At 36.3% G+C, this 19,598-nt stretch overlaps 1 protein-coding gene across 1 annotated transcript in view; it reads right to left on the bottom strand.

Annotated features, from left to right (window-relative positions):
* Positions 1 to 19,598, bottom strand: part of ptprt (protein tyrosine phosphatase receptor type T) — a 251,571-nt gene that overhangs the window by 102,525 nt on the left and 129,448 nt on the right. The window contains exon 15 of the mRNA XM_079241579.1: positions 5,860 to 5,995. Within this exon, the coding sequence (XP_079097705.1) occupies positions 5,860 to 5,995 (136 nt within the window). The remainder of the gene's footprint in view (positions 1 to 5,859; positions 5,996 to 19,598) is intronic.

The raw sequence follows: 19,598 nt of genomic DNA, 5'->3' as shown, positions 1-19,598 counted from the left end.
ATGGTGTAAACGACTCCTATTTGAAAAATGTTACATTTAGGGGTGGTTAAGCTTTAAGTTATGCTGCCATTTCTGCTGTTGTCTGAGAGTGAATCAGAGAGAAGACCCAATGCTGTGTCTGCCTTTTCCTTAGCTGCAAAACTCTTTTTCTATGAACTGGCTCGTATGAACACATTGATTATTAACTGAGCTAATGAATAATGGGATCAGTGATTTGGCTTGAATTGGATTATGTCTGTTAAGTGCTTTTAAATGACTGTCATGAATCGGTGCTATCAGAATTAAGATAAAATTGCCAACATTTTACATAAATTGTGATTATCTCTTCATGACCCAACAGTCATGCTGTCTCCCCTTGTTTTCACCTGACCAGTATGGGACATTCAATCTTGATTTATGACCTGGATTAGGTTAAAACCATCATGGGAAATGAGCAACATCTCAACCAAGTCCGTGTTTTCTCTTTTCAATCCACTGAATCATCTTTTTGTCTTTACTTTTTCCTGCCGCATTTCCACTGCAGATATTGTCCCCACTAATTGTCTCTTTATGTATTTCATAGATTCATTTGCATTTCATTAGCATGCCTTCTCAAACCCTAGGTTAAAAAAGTGTACCCTTCTTTTTCTATCTTAATATTTAATAATTCTTTTCACCCCTCTTTGCTTTCTTTCTACCTTCTCTCTCATTGTCATCTTCTTGCGAACTCTCTTTCTCTCCAGTTGATCTTATCTTCTCTTTTCTTCTTTGACTGATGGATTTCTATCCTCCTTGCAGTTGGGATTTCTCTGTTAGCCTGCATTAGCCTCTAATTAGGAATGCCAGCTGACCCTTGTGCCCTGTCTAACGTTGCAACCTTTTCCCCTTCCTTGAAAAAGATTTACAATGTTCATGTGTTCAGATTAACAATGAAGTTTCCATTTCTCTCAGAAATATAATCACTTTCAAGGTTTACCTTTCTTTGTACAATCATGTACTGACTGTACTCAAAAGACGTCTTATAGCTACTGAAAATAAAATATTTAAGTAATCATCTCCATACTTTTCTTGAAAAACAAAACAAAACAAAAAAAAAAAAAAAAAAAAAAAAAAAACAACAACTGAAAAACCAATTTATTGACCATTAATATCTAGCTTAACAGCTGGATATCCCTATCTTGACCTGTCTATGTATTTAGTATGTAGAAACTAAGTGTGTTTTATGATATTATTATTGAGATTAATAATACATATTATTTATAGAGCACTTATCAGGACACTAAAAGACATTTTACAGCAGTAGAACAAGAATATCATGCAATACATTCAAACACCAGTCAACAAAATCCAAAACCTTTGAATACATTCAGGATGCCTCTTCATATGAACTCGCTTAAGATCATGAAAACATTTTTTCTGGTGATTTGATTAATGTGTTGCTCAAAGGAAAGGCTACTGTTGGATACGATCCCAACGTTGTTATGTAAGGGAATCAAGACATGAAGCAGTTAATACTAAGACAGACATCTTCTGGTGTTGGAGCCGGACCTAAGGTAAATACAATAAAGCCAATTTTATCATAGTTGAGCTGAGGTAGTTGGGTTGTGTTTAGAATGGATTTAGAAGTTCTATAAAGTTGAATGTTGTCAGCATTGCAGAGAAATTGGAGACCATGGTGGCGGAAGATTGGTCCAAAGGTGAGCATTGCAAGTATGAAGAGTAGAGGACCAATGGATGATGAGCAGTTGCTGATGTAAACACTTGGAGTTGAGCACTAAAGGTAGAATGCAGTCAGAAAAAGAATGCAAGGAAATAGTGGAAATATACTGACACCAAAGTCATAAACCTTGTTTTTATTATTTTGAACAAGATAAGGGTGATATTTCTGTCTTTTCTTTGGAATTAAGGAAATGAGTTGTCGTATAAAAGACCAATAAACTATCTAAAATAATGTCCTGTAATACACTCAGGAAATATACTCTAGTGTGGGAATGCAGCCAAAACTAGTCCATGGCTTGGAATGAGAGAATCAGCAGAATAAAACCTTGCTTGTGTTTTCGACACAAATTTCACTGATAGATGTTTGAGAACCAAAAGTCACAATCATGGCCCAACTTGGTGGTTTTAATTTTTGACTTGCCACATACGACCTCAATTCCACTAAAGTTGGCGGATAAATCCAATTAAATGGACTACGAAAGAAAAGATTCTAACTTTCAAATGAATAATAGTTTTTTTTTTGTTTTTTTTAAAATAAATATTCAGTCATTTTGAATTGCATGCCTGCAACACGTTCCAAAACCTTGGGGCAGCAGCATGTTTGCCATACTGTTTCACCCCCCCCTTTTTTTACAACACTCAGTGTTTAGGAACTGAGGACACTATTTATCTAAGCTTTGTTGGTGGAATTCATTTACATTCTTTGATAATATACAACTTCAGTCGCTCAACAGTCCGGGGTCTCTGTTAACATACTTTGTCCTTCATAATTTACCACATATTTTAATAGGAGTCAGGTCTGGACTGCAGGCAGGGCAGTCTAGTACCTGAACTCTTTCACTATGAAGCTATGCTGCTGTTGTAACACATACAGAATGTGGCTTGACATTGTCCTGCTAAATAAGCAGGAATGTCCCTGAAAAAGACGTCTCTCAGATGAACATTTGTTAAAAAGCTGTATCTACCGTTCACCTTTGATGGTGCCTTCCCAGATGTGCACGTTACACATGACATGGGCGCTAGCACACCACCATAGCATCACCAATTCTGGCTTTTGCACTTTGACAGACAGCTACTCTGGTAGTCCTCTTTCTCTTTGGACAAAAGGAGACTAACTCCATGATTACCAAAAAACAATTTGAAAGGTAGATTTGTCAGACTACAGTAGACGTTTCCACTTTGCATCAGTCCATCTCAGATGAGCTCAGGCCCAGAGAAGCCAGGCCAGTTTCTGAGTGTTGACTTTTACTTTGCATGGCAGAGCTTGAACTTGGACTTGTAGATGTAGCGAATAACTGTGTTCACTGACAATGGTTGTGTGTGACACTGTTTATGTGCCTATGCGGTAATATCTTTACACATGGATGTTGGTTTTTAATGCAGTACTGCCTGAGGGATCGCAGGTGACGGGAATTCAGTGTTGGATTTCAGCTTTGTCTATTTCTTATAGAGATTATTTCATATTCTCTGATTCTTTTCATAATATGTAAAAGAGGAAATCTCTAAATTTATTGGAACTGTATGTTGAGAAATGTTGTTCCTAGACTGTTTTTCACAACTATTTTCACATGTAGTTCTGTAAATTGGTAAACCTCAGTCCATCCATGCTTTTGCGTGTCTGAGTTTTTCAGGGATGCTACTTTTGTACTGAATCCAGACTTTATTTACCTTTCCAAAACGTTCTTAATCTTTTCTTGCCCTTTTCTTAGTTTCTTTGGAACATGTTGCAGGGATAAAATTCAAAATGAGTGAATATTTTACAAAAGGAAAACAAAACAATCAAGTTTATCAGTTTAGAACTTAAAACTCTTGTCATTGTAAAGTATCCACTTAATTATAGGTTTAAAAAAAAGCTAATCATTGTATTGTGTTTTTATGTACATTTTACATCACGTGCCAACTTTGAATTCAGGGTTGGAAGAATGCAGGTTTGGGGGTGAATCCCATATTCTAAAAATTACCAAGAAAACACCACATCCCCATCTGGCAGTGGATCCACCTTGCTGTGTAGATCTGTGTTAACCAGCATGAAAAGGATAATTTTACTGTGTGGTTCCTAAAATATTTTAAATATATATGAAAAAGTACAACAAGATACAGGAAACTAACATCACAATGCCTGTTTAAAAATGTTAAATAGAGTCTATACAAATCATATGGTGCTTCCAACAAAGAAACATCAATCAATCAATCAATCAATCAATCAATCAATCAATCAATAAATCAATCTTTCTGACTTATTCAGCACTACCTTCAGCTTATTAAGCAGAATTTCTCTTTTCACCAAATCAATCCACATTCAAATTCCAATCCTTCCATCCTTGAACCTACACTTTGGTTTGCAAAGGTATGTTGCCATGGTACCATGCCAAGCTGTAGTTCTGGACAGTTGGGGTGTTAATGGCCATCTAAACAGCTACCAACACCCCAATTGAAACAATTACAATTCATTGATGGCTACAAAAAAAAAAAAAAAAAAAAAAAAATGGGCAACTCTACAAACTGGAGACATAGGGCAGGCAAAAGGAATAAAGGGATTGTATGAAGAACACATACAAAAGCCTTCAAAACACAAAGGCAGGTTGGGCAAAACTCCCACTCACTTTCCAGTGTCCTTGTCAGGACAAAGAGGTGGTCTAGTGTTTTATTACCATGATAAAAAGCATGTTCTTTCTTGTGAATCCAAGGTTTCACAACCAGCTGGACTCTTTTCTTCAGCATCCTGGCCTCCAATGCTGTATTAAAAATCTCTACATAGTGCTTTAAAAAGTGGCTCATTTATGATGGCAAAAATATGTCAAAACAAAAAGCTTTGTCCTGGAAATATCAGGTTTACACTAAATCTTTCTTAAAAAAAAAAAAAAAAAAAAAAAAGTTTTGCAGCCGCAAAAGTAGCAGAATTTCAATGTATGCTGCTACTTGCCAGTGTCGTCGTACTTTGTGCTGACCTTGCAGAATATAGATTATTTTAACTATCCCTAATGTTTTTTTTTTTTTTTTTTCTGTCTGAATTTATTTTCTAATAAAATGTGAAAGCAAAGTTACTCAAAGTTATGTATATATTTTTGGGAAAGTTCTAAATTCAGGTGATCTTTATTAAATGTAGCAGAAAACTTAGACTTTTGCAGAGATGCACCTTGTGTGCAGGATTTATTAGATTTCACTCCCCCCCCCCCCCCTCCAAAAAAAAAAAAAAATCTCAACATGTTTTGCCAAAGTAAAAAACGTTTTGTGTTTGTGTGTGTGTGTCTGCGTGTGTGTGTGTGTGTGTGTGTGTGTGAAGTAAGGAAAACACACAGACAAAAAAACAAAACAAAACTTATAAAAAAAAAAGAAACAAAGTTATGATAAGAACATTAAACACACATGAGTCGCAGCAAATAATGTTGTATAAGCAGTGCTGGTGGTGTAAAGAGGGATATGTGGGGGCCGATGAAGCAATACAGAGAATAAGAGAATGAAAAGGAAAGAAAGACAGGTGATGGTGGCAAGCCAGTGTGCAGTAAGCTTCCTATTCTGTTAAATGAAGGGCTAAAAAGTTAATACAGCTAATAAGGGTTTAGATATTTAAACTCAGAACTCTCCTTTTATCTATCACTTACTGGGTCTGTAATTTTGTGGAAAGAGATGATTAATATCAAGAGTGTACAGATTCAATTGAAGGATATTTGTCATTTTTAACCAAACATTAGAATATCCACTTTTTTATCTCAATGAGATATACGTATATACATATCTAGAGACATTAGCTTTGTCGACCAGTAAAGGTAAAAGCAAGGATCTCTCATTGCCTGTGTACATGTCTATCTACCCACACATTATGTTTATCTGCACAGACGTTATGAGGACACTCCCGTTACAGCACATTTATATCATTAACATCATATAACATCATTAACAATATTGGTCGTCTCTGTCATACACACAGTTTATTTTTTGTTGTTGTTTATCATTGGTTGTCAGAGTAAGGTCTCTGTTCTTGTTCGAAGCCAAAATAGCAAAGCAACAAGCATTCACAAACATAAAGATTTAGCTGAGTGTTTGACAAAGACCAGTCTGAGATAGACTACCAAACAACTTGTCTTTAAATAAGACAATAAACCTGCTACACACAGCACTCGGAAGCTGCTTCACTAAGGTGCTGTTTGGTTTACTACATACCTGCGCTTGAAGGTGAGAACAACTCCGAGGAGGATGATGATGAACATGAGAATCCCTGCAATCACTCCAGCCATCTTAACCGTGCTGTCCACTTGCTTCTCGGGCTCCATGGCATCTGAGTCCTGAGTGGATGCACCTACACACACAGAAATGTGCACATGCACACACACACAGTATGCACATAGTCATATCAGCAGGAACATTGCAAAATATACAAATAAAAGTGATCATGCATGTTTGCACACATCCAAACAGAAACAGCCTGGGACACGGATGCTCACACACAACGCATAAACACACACATACACACAAATTTGTCAGCTACAATGGAAAACATAGCATGATTAGTCTCATGGTGTATATGTGTCTGAGCACTTTATAAATATTCAAAGACTTAAACAAGTCATGGAAACCTGCAGAGAAGGGAAAATACTGTTGAGATGCATAAAAAATCTCTCAAAAAAGTAAATTAAAAAAAAAAAAAAATCTACGATGAGTTTTCTTCAAAAATAATAAATTGCAATTTTCAAATCAGCATTCAAGCAAAGAAAGAAAAGTTGATCTTTTAGAAAACAAAGATTCCATTTTTGACTAATTTTAAAAGTAAATTCCAAATTTCAACATTCATTATGGAAGAAAATGAATGAATCCATTTCAACAATTTAATGTTCAACATTGTCCTGCAGCGTTTTAATTTCTGTCATATTAAATCTGTCAAAGCAGAGGGTAAGATCATTTGGAGGGGTGAGAAAAAATATTGCAAGTACAGAAAAAGTTGGCAGAATGACAATTTGTGAAGTCTGAAAATTTTTAAAGGATTGAGCATAAGAATGTTTTTACTTCACCCTGATGAATAAAAGATTACAAGAGGATGAAGCACGCCAACAATTTCAAAGCTACTGATCATATCTGAATTTATTTTCTTTTTTCTCCAAACTGCCCAAAAGGACAAATAATGTAAAAGTCATGGAAGGATCAAAAAGAAGATGAGCACGTTCAGGGCTTCATCTGTTTGACTCTTTTCTAAAGACGCATGATGTGGCGAACCGAGGATAGAAAACAAAAGGTGGCCGCGTACTTTGGATGTTATTTTGTTTGTGTGAAAGTAAAATCAGCCCTGATTTATAATGTAGCTGTCGCAGGGAGCTGGTATAAAGGGTTCAGAAGTTCAGATCCAGCAACAGTGTTTTTCTTTAGGTCATCCAATTGTCCATCTTTCAAAAATGTCACGCAAGTGATGATTGAATCTTTTAAAAACAAAGAGTAATGTGTAAAAATATGTCTCCAGAGTTTCTCCCAGGCTTAATGCAGTATTTTTCTGTCCATAAAACACCTTTTGTTTAGTGAATAACATGCAATCCTAAGGTTGTTTATTGGAGTTTATACCATTGTCAATGATAATTCTAATACTGGCGTGCATTATTTTTATATATACGCACATGTTGTTTGGCAGGTGCAAATATCACTCTATTATAAGTATCACCGTAGCAACGCATCAATCAACTGATTCAGGCTTAACCAAACTATCTGAATTATGCGGTCTTTCAGCACTTCATCGGGATGTGGAGTCATGGATGTGAGATTTCATCACCGCTGGATGATGATGATGATGGAACCAGTAACCCTATGAACTCAGGCATGGTGGCACTTCGCTTGTTTTAGTGACTTCCATGTGATGAACAAATCTGGCATAGTTTTTATCTTGTTTATTGTTGATGGTGTAAATAAACATTGCTGAGATGCTTGCATCAACTCAGGTGAACATTTTGTTTATTATATTATTCTTTTTAATCTCTACACTTATTACAGTAGGAACTAAGGTAATGGTAGAAAGAGAAAAATACAAAATATATAAGTGGCACAAATTGTTAGTGTTGTTGTAGTATGGTGGCAATAGTAGAAGTATAGTTAGCAATTTGTTTATTAGTATTGATTGATATTTTGATTGGTTGATTGATTGAGTGATTGATTTTCTTTGTTTTAACCACATCAGCAATTCAGAAATGTGCTTCGGTATTTTGCTCAGATGCAACACTGTCAAATTTTAAGCACTTTTTATGTGAGGGGAGCAAATATAAACATTAACTTCATAAATTTCCTAACATAAACATAAAATTAGATCAATAGATGTGAACTTTCCAGTTTTTACTTTTTATATATCTCATTATCAGCGCATGTCATCCTGCCTCAAAGATCGGAGGACAAGCGTTGCTCCTGCTGCTGCTTTTAGACACAACCGCTGTTGTACAATTGCCGATAAAATCAGGGATACATGTGGACCTGAGTCTAGTCAAGAATGACATTGAATGGTTCATACTAAAAGGGTCAAGTCTTTTTTTTTTTTTTAAACACCATGTTTAGTTCACTAAGACATTTATCTTCTAAATAAATATCACTCTGTTGATTAGCAGGAAGGAGCTACATTCTCTGGGAGCGTATAAGAAAACCCACAAAGAGATAAACTGAGATAAAATGTCAGACGATGAATACATGTGAGAAATCACTCACTTTGAGGATTAATTACTTATAAAAACCTGACATTAGAGCAAAAGACACTAACCCAGAAAGAGAAAACAAGGAGGAAAAAGACACGACTGGACTAGAATCCTTCAAGCTTGTGATCAAGCTCCTGTTTTCCTGCAGACATGCACCAAGCGGACTCTTGTTATAACCTTGATAGACAAAGACAGCCGATTAATAGAGTAATACAGCTGTGTGGGAGTTCAGTTAATCCCTTGTCTCGCTCATCTTCGCCCCCTCTGCAATAACAACACAAGGTTGGCAGCAGTATGCACCGAGCTAACGGTTTAAGTACCTAACCTTGGCACGCTCCGTAATAGCTGCCGCAGTCCTTAACAGCTGCAGTGACGAGATGTTCTTCTAAAAACCCTGAATACCCTCAATGACAACACGCTATCTGAACCCTAGTCACGGACAACCTCCTGCCTTTCAGTTGTTGAACAGATAAATATTAATACATCAGTCACACTTTATCCTTCGATTTAATGCGAAAGAAATGCCTCTTCACCCTGAATGTTTTCAAAGGAAATAAGACATTTCAACGGATTTAGAGAAAAGTTATGTTCACTTCTTCAAAAGCTTCAAGTTGTCCACATTTTTACCAATGAAAGATCTAAAATTCCGCTGGTATTTAGTGTTTTGTTCAATTTAGCTACAATATCTTGAACCTGACAAGATCAACTAAAAAGTACATTTAATCACTTTTGCTTCATAATTTAAATCCAAATATGGCTGAAAAGGGATTACAGGAGTAAAATGTGAGGTGAAAAACATGTAATGAGGCTTGCAACGGATTACTTTTATGCCTGTGGATGGCTAAGCAGTTGTAGAATAAACATATTTTTCTTGCTTTGTAAGATGTTTCCTCATCCGGAAGCTAAGATGCTGCTTTAAAAAACTTAATAACTGCTGTACAATGCCAGAGAAAAATGTTCAGATGTTAAAACAACTCAAGAGTAGCCAAACATTTACTCAGCTTTTTAAACTTTACACTATTTTTAGCATCTTAAAGCAGGACAGAAGTCACTATCCAAATTGTTTTGACTTCTAAATATACATAAAATCCTACAGTCCAATAGAATAAAACATACAATATGACTGATTTCAGGCTGTGCTGGGAGAACAGGACTTAAATTGTATTGTTTTGCAGCCAGAGTTGTAGCACACGCTGCATATTTCCACCCAAAACTTCAGTCACCCTGAGCAGCTGCAGAGACCTGTGGCTGCTAAATATTTAACTAAATGATTTACCCTGAGACAATAACAGATATGAGTCATTACAGACTTTTATTTCCTTCTATTAACGCCTTAAGGAAAAAAAAAAAAAAAAAAAAAAAACACTGCAAGTGTAACTCTGTAATCAGTGGAGGTGTACAGAAGTTCAAACCTGCCTGTCTGTCAAGCATATTATAGTTACATGAGCGCCTTGGGCGATCATGCAAGAGACGAGTTCCCACATTTCCCTGTAGAGTGTGCCCCGGTAATCACATTGCAGGAGTATTAAACCTCAATTTCCCCCCACGATATGCACCGCCTGACATATTTCCCAGTGACCCCATTTGTTCACAATTCACTGGCTCATGTGTTGATTGGGGTCAACAGTTCATGATGTAACAGCCGAGGACCCCCATCTGGTGACAGGTTCAGCTTCATTTACCACTGCAATTGGCCAGCTTGGGAGCTGTTCAGCCAATCAGGTGAACTTTGACAGCGTTCGGACCAGGGCAGAGCAGAAATGATATAATATCGCTGGGTCCATTACATAGGGGGTAAAACCTGAGATGAGGCAAATAAGATCGATGGCAGCAAATACAATATGGAGGATGCTTCAGTCTCATTTATTATTGTATTGTTACCATGAACCATCATGCTTCTGTCCACACTGACAGGTGCTGCTGGTGGTATTTTGTTAGAACAGATCAGGTTTTGTTTACCAGATCATCCAAGCACATGGAGGTTAAAGAGTCAAGTTCTTTTAAAAGAACTTTCAGTTCTTGAGTTATTTTATTATAGGAACATTTGTGGAGCTGGGCTGTCAGGAATAATATAAACTATAGTGGAAATGTTTTAAGATTTAAAAAATCAAACCCAAAAAGATTTGGATTTGATCATATGAGTGAACAGTCATTACAGCTTTTTTTTTTTTTTTTTTTTTTTTTTTTTTTTTCTTCAGTGATCAAAATTCTAAACTAATTACAGATCATTATCTTTTATACACCACAAGATGAAAAGGTCTCACTTGACATGTCCTGCCTGACTTTAATGATCCGTGTTGCTACAGGGAACCATAAATATGGCAAGAAATGGAAAAAGTAATCTGCTGTCTTAACTTAAAAAAAAAAGTATCCAGTGCATCTTATTTATTTAGAAACTTGAGAAAGACTAAATCAGTTTTCGCCTTATAACATTCAGGCGGCATTTAAAAAAAATGTTTTAGTCACCTAAAATAACTGAAAGTCTTCTCATATATTGTCCACAGTCATTTTTCTTTCAACAGTTGTGAACCTGCAGTGCAAGATTTATTCAGAAAAACATAGAGATGGGGGATGGCACTGTAACACTATGAAGAATCTTAGAGCAGTTTGAGGCCTTCTCCAGAAGGAGACGAAATTTCAATGGAGAGGTACGACTGCTCTGACAGTTTCTGTTGCCGCCAGAATTCACAACCACTTGGCATTCACAGTGTCAGACTGACATACCGAGGGAGTACTGTACATGTGGACAACAAACCTAGTGCAGGCTAAGAGGGAAATAACAACAGATAATATGTTTTTAACGTGTGAATATGGTACAGCACGATCCGGCGAAGATAAACTGAAAATGTTTATTGATATGTAGCAATATTTCTGCTGGTTTCTGTAGTTAAGTTTATGTTTTAAGCAGGGGTTTGAAATTAATATTCTGGGCCACATAATCATGTCAAGCTATATGGTGTTTGTCATTAAAGACAACAGGCTCTGCAGTGTCAGACACTACTAAAAATGTTAATGTTTAATTGAAAGAAAATAAAGTTATTACATTTGAATTGCTGCAGAACAAAAGTGTAAGCATTTTTTAATATCAGCTTGGTGATGAAACCCAGTGCTTCCTGTAAGCATTAATCCTCAGAATTTCTTGGCTGTGCATGTGTGTGCAAGGATGTATGTGTGTATTTGTGTAATATCCTTTTCATTTATACATCTCTTTGCAATTTTTTTCTTTTATTTCTCCCACTAGAAGAGCACAATAAAATTATCGGGGAGGAATTATGGCTAAAACCAGAGATATTAAAAACATAATCTCATCCAAATGGAGAGAAGATTGATTCTCCCAGCTACCAACGCACTGGAGCAGGCCTGAATGGCATATTAAATGCCATGTTTGTGTGCATGTGTGTGTGTGTGTGTGTGTGTGTGTGTGTGTCACAGGTACATATCACTGAGGCTGGGTATATTGTGTACATTTATGTGTTTGTATATGTGTTCATCATTTCCATTTGTTCTTTAAGTGAATCTTTGGATGTCATCTGTGACATTAGTAGCGATGCTTCTTTTTCATCGTCCATGAAACAAGTAAATGAAAACATGCATACTGCATGTGTGTTACAGGATGTAGGTTACGTGTATGCGTGCATGTAGGGTGAACAAAAAGTTTAATTTTCAGTCTTGTTTGTCAGCAGCTGCAGAGGGGCTTTCTCTGTGGATTAACGTTAGTTTGGCTGAGTGTTTTTAACAGGATTATTAATCTGATTTATGCTAGCGCAGTGCTCTGCGTCAGTCTGTGTGCTTGAATATACCTCTTCTTAAACGTCTTAACTGTAATCATATAGTGATAATCCACAGATATTACTGTGGACATGCTTGGGTTCACATGAGACTACTGGAGTAAGGTCATATGAACACAATTACAGTGAATGTTCTGGTCATGACGACAATGTTTACACTCCTTTAGACTTTAGATGCTAAAGCAGGTCTGGTCTCAATGGTGGGTTTTGGAGTTGCAGGATTGATAACAGTGACAAATGTGTATTCAGGGTATACATCATGCATGCATATCCAATTCTAAGCACTCAATAATAATAATTAAAAAAAAAAAACAACACTTTAACTACCCAAATCAGTGGTTGTTAACAAGGAAAAGTGGTCAACTTATCATAATTGTTTTTGTTTACTTATTTTAGTTGATGACTAAATGTTTTTGGAATATGAAGTCAAGAATGTTAAGATAAAAGAGAATTTGTATGTATATATGAGTCTTTAATAGTCCCTTATTTTTTAGAAAGTGTGCATCACACAGTGCCTTCTCCTGCTGAACTAGAGTTGACAGCTACATGACATTTTTTTATATCCCAGCTGTACTTATTTTCTGAAAACAATCCCATAACGCAATGCAACTCAATGTACAGTGACTGAATCTACTACCAGGTTACACAGACGCACTGTGTTCAAATAAAACAGTGATTCCCTCTTCAAGAGGATTTATTTCTGACAAGGTAAATACACAAGGCTGGTGGGAATTTCATGTAAGGGAAACAGCTGCTGTAAGCTAACGGCCACAAAGCAACACACATACTGAGGAAGAGGTGATATTGTGCGATTTTCAACAATAATATTAAAACCGGTAGTTCTCATTCACCATCAAGCTGATAGTGCTGATACAAATACTTCAACTTATAAAGGTCCGCCCCCATCAAGTGTCCGCCCTGGTCCATCTGGTTTCTATGGTTGTAATAATGGACCAAAAATCACAGTTACACTATAGGGGTGGGACTTTAACATATTATTAATAAATTATTTATTACAAGGAAAAAAACATATTGAAACAATAACAGGTGGAGTGTTTCTGCATGATTTTCTGGTTAACCAAGTACCCTGAAGTACACATTAGAGCTCAAAGGCTATAGTGTCAACTTAGCTACCGATCAGGATGGCTACTGCCAGATGGCAGACAAGGCAGACTAGCTAACTTTTTCAGCTTGTCCGTCATCCTCCGTCTTCTGTTTAAGTGCTTTATAAAACGGATATAAGGTCATGTTATTAGATAGTTGAAAAGAAACATTTTAGCCTCTGCTGGAGTAAAGCGGTAACTTCTTCTCCAGCTGGCATCAAAACATATAAACATTTATTTATATTTAAATAAATAAATAAATAAAAAACTATTTGAAAATTGTAAAACCAAAATTCCTTCTTTTTATCCTATTAGTTAGCAAACAAAGTAAAGAAAAATTTAGATTTATAGCTGTAGTGAAAGCTGGGGTACATAACGTGGCGAGCTAGCAAGATGTGAAAGTAGTGCCCTGTCTTGGCTCCTCCCCCTCTGGTGTGGTCCAAGGCTTTTTTTCTTACCTCCACAATGGAGGGTTTGTTTTTACCGGCGTTTATCTTTTTGTCTGTTTGTGTTGAAGATAACTCTAAAAGTTATAAACTGATTTTAATTACATTTTCAAGCGTTGTTGGAAATGTGAAAAGGAAGAACTGGTTTAATTTTGGTGGTGATCCGGATCACCACTTGGATCCAGTGAATTTTTAAAAGCCATGCCAGAGGTTTGCGCTCTCCGAGTGCTTTTCAGGTTCACAGCTTTTTCCACCAACAGTTTTCTCTTTCTCAGCTGTTCAGCAGGAGGAGGCGAATAAACCGAGCCGGCTCGAGGAAATACTTCCTGCATTTCTTCAGCCATGTTTGCCCTCTGAGTTTCTGCTTCACAACTTTATATTTTCATCCTAACACGCTATTTATGTGCAGGGTGTGTGATGCGGGAGGGGAAGGACGGGAGCTGGGTGAAGAAGCTTACGAAACATAAAAAAAAGAGCAACTTCAATTTGGCCTGAACGTTTTGATTGATCAGAGCTTTTACAGATTTACAGTAAACTTAGGGATCTAACTATATATTTTTTTTTTTTGTTCATGATTACAAAATGTATAGACTACTATCAGTGCGAGGAACCACTTCACCCAGAATAAAAAAATATGTCTTTGACCAAGATTACCTACCCCAGCTTTGATGCGACCAAACACTTCAGATGTCTGGGACAATCTTTAGCTTTGTCTTTTTCCTTTATTTTGTGTATTTTTCAGTGTGACCCTGCATATTGATGCCTACTTTTTTTTTTTTTCTTTCACAAGAACATGGCATGCATGTGGTTCAGTCTGAAGCTCTTACTGCACAGGTGCATAAACAACAGTTCATCCAATGCTAGCTGACACTGTGCCCGAAAAGACCCATTTCATCTCCAAACATCTATCACAGTTAAGGATTTTTTTCCTCATTATTATTTTTTCCATGCTTAAAGGTGGAGTATGTAACATTTTCAATATTTTCAAAATAATTAACTAAAAAAATAACTACAGTCATAATTAGATTAGTTTTTTTAAAACATGTAGGTTCCAGTCTGTTCATATTTGATGCGTTATTAAAATAAAAGTTCAATTAATGACAAAGACCCTTCTTAAATGTTTGCCTACCAGTAAAAAAAAAGTGTTTTTTTGTCATTTGTCATTAATTAAACTTGTAATTTAATAACACATCAAATATGAACGGACTGGAACATATATGTTTAAAAAATATATCTAATTATGATTGTAGTTATTTTATTAGTTAATTTATTTTGAACATATTGAAAATCTTACATACTCCACCTTTAAACAGACTGCCTCTTTCGGGGCCAACAGAGTCAATCTACAGTCAGCACATCGTCATTGTGAAGACAGAGAGTACCGGTTGCAAACAAAGTGTATTTTTGTGTAGGAAAAAGTGCAAGTCAGAGAAACATATAATTCAGACATTATTCTTTTAATGTTTCACTTAATGGTCCAGTCACATTCATGTTGCTCACACACACGTATGGTGACAGCAGGCAACATGTTGCATCATTATTGCACAATGCTAGAGTCTGTTACAACATGTCTCTATACACCACCAGTTATAACCGACATCAGGACTAATGGTAATGGGAATTGAAGATGACATCTTACACAAGTGTGTGGATGACAAGAGGTGGGTTTGATGCTCCTCTGAGCTCCAGCAGTGCAGCATATGCACGGCATACAAATGCTGCCAACATATCGATTGACGCTATCTGCTTCACTTTCCCCACAAAGAGACAACTCTCCGAGAATCACTTACATGCCAAAAGAATCGTCTTTTGGCTCATATATTAAATATCTCCGTTCCGAATTCATCATCAGTAATATTTGACTTTGATGATGTAACTCATAAACAAGGAAACCACCAGAATGCCAAAACAACCCATTGAGAGTGGCACAGGCATTTGTTTTTCCTGCTACTTTGCCACTTTGAAAGTTTGCATTTCACAATTACTGAACCATGTCATTTTAATTTTGATTTGTAAGTGATTTCCTATCTGTTATGTTGTAGCATATTAACATATACCTCCCACATGTAAAATATTATTTCTGACTTTGGATGTTAATCATAAATACCATAAAGGTTATATTTTTATGTCAAAAGTTAATATAAAAAGTTCATGAGTCTGGTTAGATAATATCAGACTTGCATTTGACTAAGAATGTAACTCGAGCCTCATTGTCAAGCCAGGTTTAATATTTCTGTTATTTTGAAAGATGAGTTTCTGAAGAATAAGAAATAAGAAATGTTCAAGAAAACCAGTTGGAGTAGATTTTAGCTTTGTGACTTGGTGCATTGTCCTGCTGGAAGTAGCCATCAAAACACGGTATGCTGAGGTCTTAAAGGGATGGAAATTATCAGCATTGATACTTAGGTAGGCTTTGGTGTTTAAAACCACTCCATGTTGGTACTAAGGGACCCGAAGAGTGCCAAAAATCTCTCCCACATCAGTGTTCGGCACTGTGGTTCTCTATCACACTTTTCAAAAGGGTTTTAACCTTCTACAACATATCTGATTCAAATGATTGGATCTCTGTCAAGCTCTGCACAAGTCTTCTACTGAGCCAACAAAATGAGTCAGGTGTGTTGCTGGAGGGAAACATCTCCAGTACAATGGGCCAGGAGAACCAGAGTTGGGGATCCTTGTCTAAAACCATGACACTGTTAGCAGCCTGAAGTGATCCAAAGGCATAGTTGATCAAAGCTTTCATGTTGTTTCATCCAAATTCTAGCCCAATACAAGGGTTGGACAATTCCAGTTCTAGAGGCCCATGGTCCAATAAGCGTTTCCCTGCAGCAACACGAGACACAAATCAATGGGCATTTAATAGACCTGAGTTTATGTCAAGCTCTGCTTTTTAAGTCTGAGACTGTGTCAGGTGTGATGCAGCAGGGAAATTTATAACACTTGCAGGACTGTGGCCTTCGAGGACTGGTGTCGCCCACCCCCAACCTATACAATCTGAATGTTGCATCTGAAATAAAAAGTTGTCAGGTCAGTCATCTTCTGTTGTCCAGCCTTTTTAAGTCTAAGTGAATTGTAGCCTAAGTGCCCTGTTCTTCATTGACAGAATGATCCAAGATTGGACAGTGTGTTGAGAAATGGCATTTTGCAACCCTTGGTTATAACCAGTGGTTAGTTGATTTCCTGCTACCTTTCTGTTATCTTCAACAGATCCCCTTTTCAACTCTGACCTTTGAAATCAGTAATGCATTTTGGTCAAGACAACTGTTTTGCACCATACAGTAGCAGGTCAGAGTGCAAACTTATTGTGTAGCTTTCAGACAGAGTGCTTTACATTTGCTACACTTGTAAATGGAGACCCAAATATTATCCAGGCAGACTATTTAATGTAAATTCTAAGGTAAACAGAAAATTAATTTGATTTCACTGCCTAAACTCTTCCATGTTTTGTTCCTTTGTAGCCATTTTATTTCTTTTTTATCTATTGTTGTGGAGCTTTGTCCTTCATAAAGTTTGAATGGAAGCTAATTTCTAAGAAATGAAAATCACATCACAGCGTGTGAAAGCACAGTGTCAGTTTTGAGTATCAGGACTTTAATGTGGAAAACCAAGAAAAAAAGAAACCTGATTTTACTGTTAATAACTCATATGTAAATCATTGAATAAAAAGAGCTCAGATCTTAAAATAAGTTATGTAGAAACTAAGAAGTCAAACAAAATGTTCTGTTTTATTTTGAAAACATACGGAAATTGTGTTTTTTCTTTAGAAATAGCCAAAATTACAGAGTAAGGACATTATTTTATAGTACTTTAAAGACATGTTTACAGTGACAATCTGTGCATGCTATGAGGAATTCTTTCTGCTGGGTCTACAACCCTAATTCCTCTCGAGGCAATAATTGTAATTTTGTTCTCGTGGAGTCATCTTAAATTCTTTCCTAAGAACAATGACAGCAGTTTATAGTTCTGAAATTTGCTTATTGATCCCCCATTGTTTTGCAGTGTTCAATTCATCACTTTGATTGTTCTGCTGCTGGATGACATTTTTCTCTGCATCTCTGCATTGCAAACAAAAATCTTAAAAGGATTAGCACTGGCAATGGTTTATTACTATTCAGCAGGAAAGTGTTTAATGCCTTTATTAAACAATGATGATTGCATTCTACAAAATGTGCTGCATTGAAATTATAACACTATATTGTTGTAATGACATCTAACAACATCTAACTTCTGTAATATTACAATTTACATTAAATCTTTCTTTTTTTTTTTTTTTTTTTTTAAATTAATTCGAGCCAGAATCTATAAGGGCATGCAGAAGTTTGGGCAACCTGGTCACAGTTTATGTTGAAAAATCATGTTAAAGTTGACGATAACACATACTTTTAAACTTATTCAACAACATCAACTTATTTCTTTTGATTGTAGATTATTAAATGAAAAAGAATACAGCAAAAGTATGGGAACCCCAGGAGATCTGAGCTGTCAGATACCTTTAAGGTCTCACAGCCTATTGGCCTGTCACGGTTATGGCCTGCCCACAGTTATCATAAGAAACGAACTGGAGAAGCAAAACTTCTAAGTTCCTCTAAACTTGTCTATATAATCAACAGCCATATTTTCCTTTAAACAGTTGTACAGCAACAGGACTGTTGAGACCCAGCAAGCAGTAGAAAGCTACAAGAAGTCACCTAAGTGTTGTAAGGTAGCTCTTTGTAATGTAATGAATAAATGCCATGTAACTAAAACACTGGATGTCAAGATGAGGTTTTAAAAAGAGAATTCCTCATATGATTGCTAAAAACACAAGTCACACCAGTCATCTGGCTGTACTGATCTAATGTGAAGTATCCCCTGTACAAATATGCCATTCAAAAAAGAGTCAGCAGAGCAAAACCTCTACTGAGTCCTCGTTGCAAAATTCAGCGTCATGAGTTTGCAAGAACATCTGAACAACCCTGATGGATTTTGGAAACAAGTCCTAAGGACTAATGATGTCAAATCTGAACTGTTTGGCTACGAAGAGCAAAGATATGTTTAGAGAAAAAGGGCCCTGAATTTAATGAAGAGAAAATCTGTCTGGCTGTTAAGCACAGAGGTAGATCAGTCATGCTTTGACGCTGAGTTGCATCCAATGACACAGGAACTACAGAGAATGAATTCAACAAAATTCTAGCCAATTCTGGACAGACATAAAACCGTCTGTAAAGAAGCTGAAGATGAAAAGAGAATGCCTTTTATAACTGGAAAATGATCCAAAAACACACCTAATGGGCTTCCTCAAGATTCATAAGGTTAGAATTATACATTGGCCCTACGACTCTCCAGACTTTAACAATATATATTTTTGATGTAACGTCAAAACAGCAAAGCATGCCACTTAACCAAGCAATCTCACAAAACTGGAAGAGCTTTGCAAGAACGACAAGGGGAACACCCCTCACATCAGAACAGAACAATTGCTGGTTGGCTTCCAAATGGGGTACAGTGCGTAATAACCATACAGGATTCCCAAACTTTTGCTTTGGAGCCTTATCTTTTTTCTATACCATCAAAAAAGTAAAAAGTAAAAATGGAAAATAAAATATGTTTAACTTGTGAGTTATTTTATCTTCTACTTGCCTAACTGTTATTAGGAGCAGAAGTTTTGCAAGTTTGCCCAAATGTTTGCATGACAATGTATGAATATTTCTTCTGAGCTTAGAGGACATTTTACCAGTGATGTAAAATGTTGTTCTTTAGCTTTTTATTCTTTTTGTAGAACAGGATGCTGTTACAGGAAAAAAAATCTATGTTGATTAAATGGATATTGGGTTGTCTGTTTCTCTCTTCCAGTATTAAGGGGGTTTGTCACATCTGATTATATAATGGTATCAGATGTTTACCTTTTATAAATCATTTTTAATTCTC

The sequence above is a fragment of the Telmatherina bonti genome (genome assembly GCF_933228915.1).
Source record: "Telmatherina bonti genome assembly, chromosome: 6".
NCBI classification, from domain to species: domain Eukaryota; kingdom Metazoa; phylum Chordata; class Actinopteri; order Atheriniformes; family Telmatherinidae; genus Telmatherina; species Telmatherina bonti.
The sequence above is the reverse complement of the archived record's forward strand: the minus strand, read 5'-3'. Positions and strand labels throughout refer to the sequence as shown.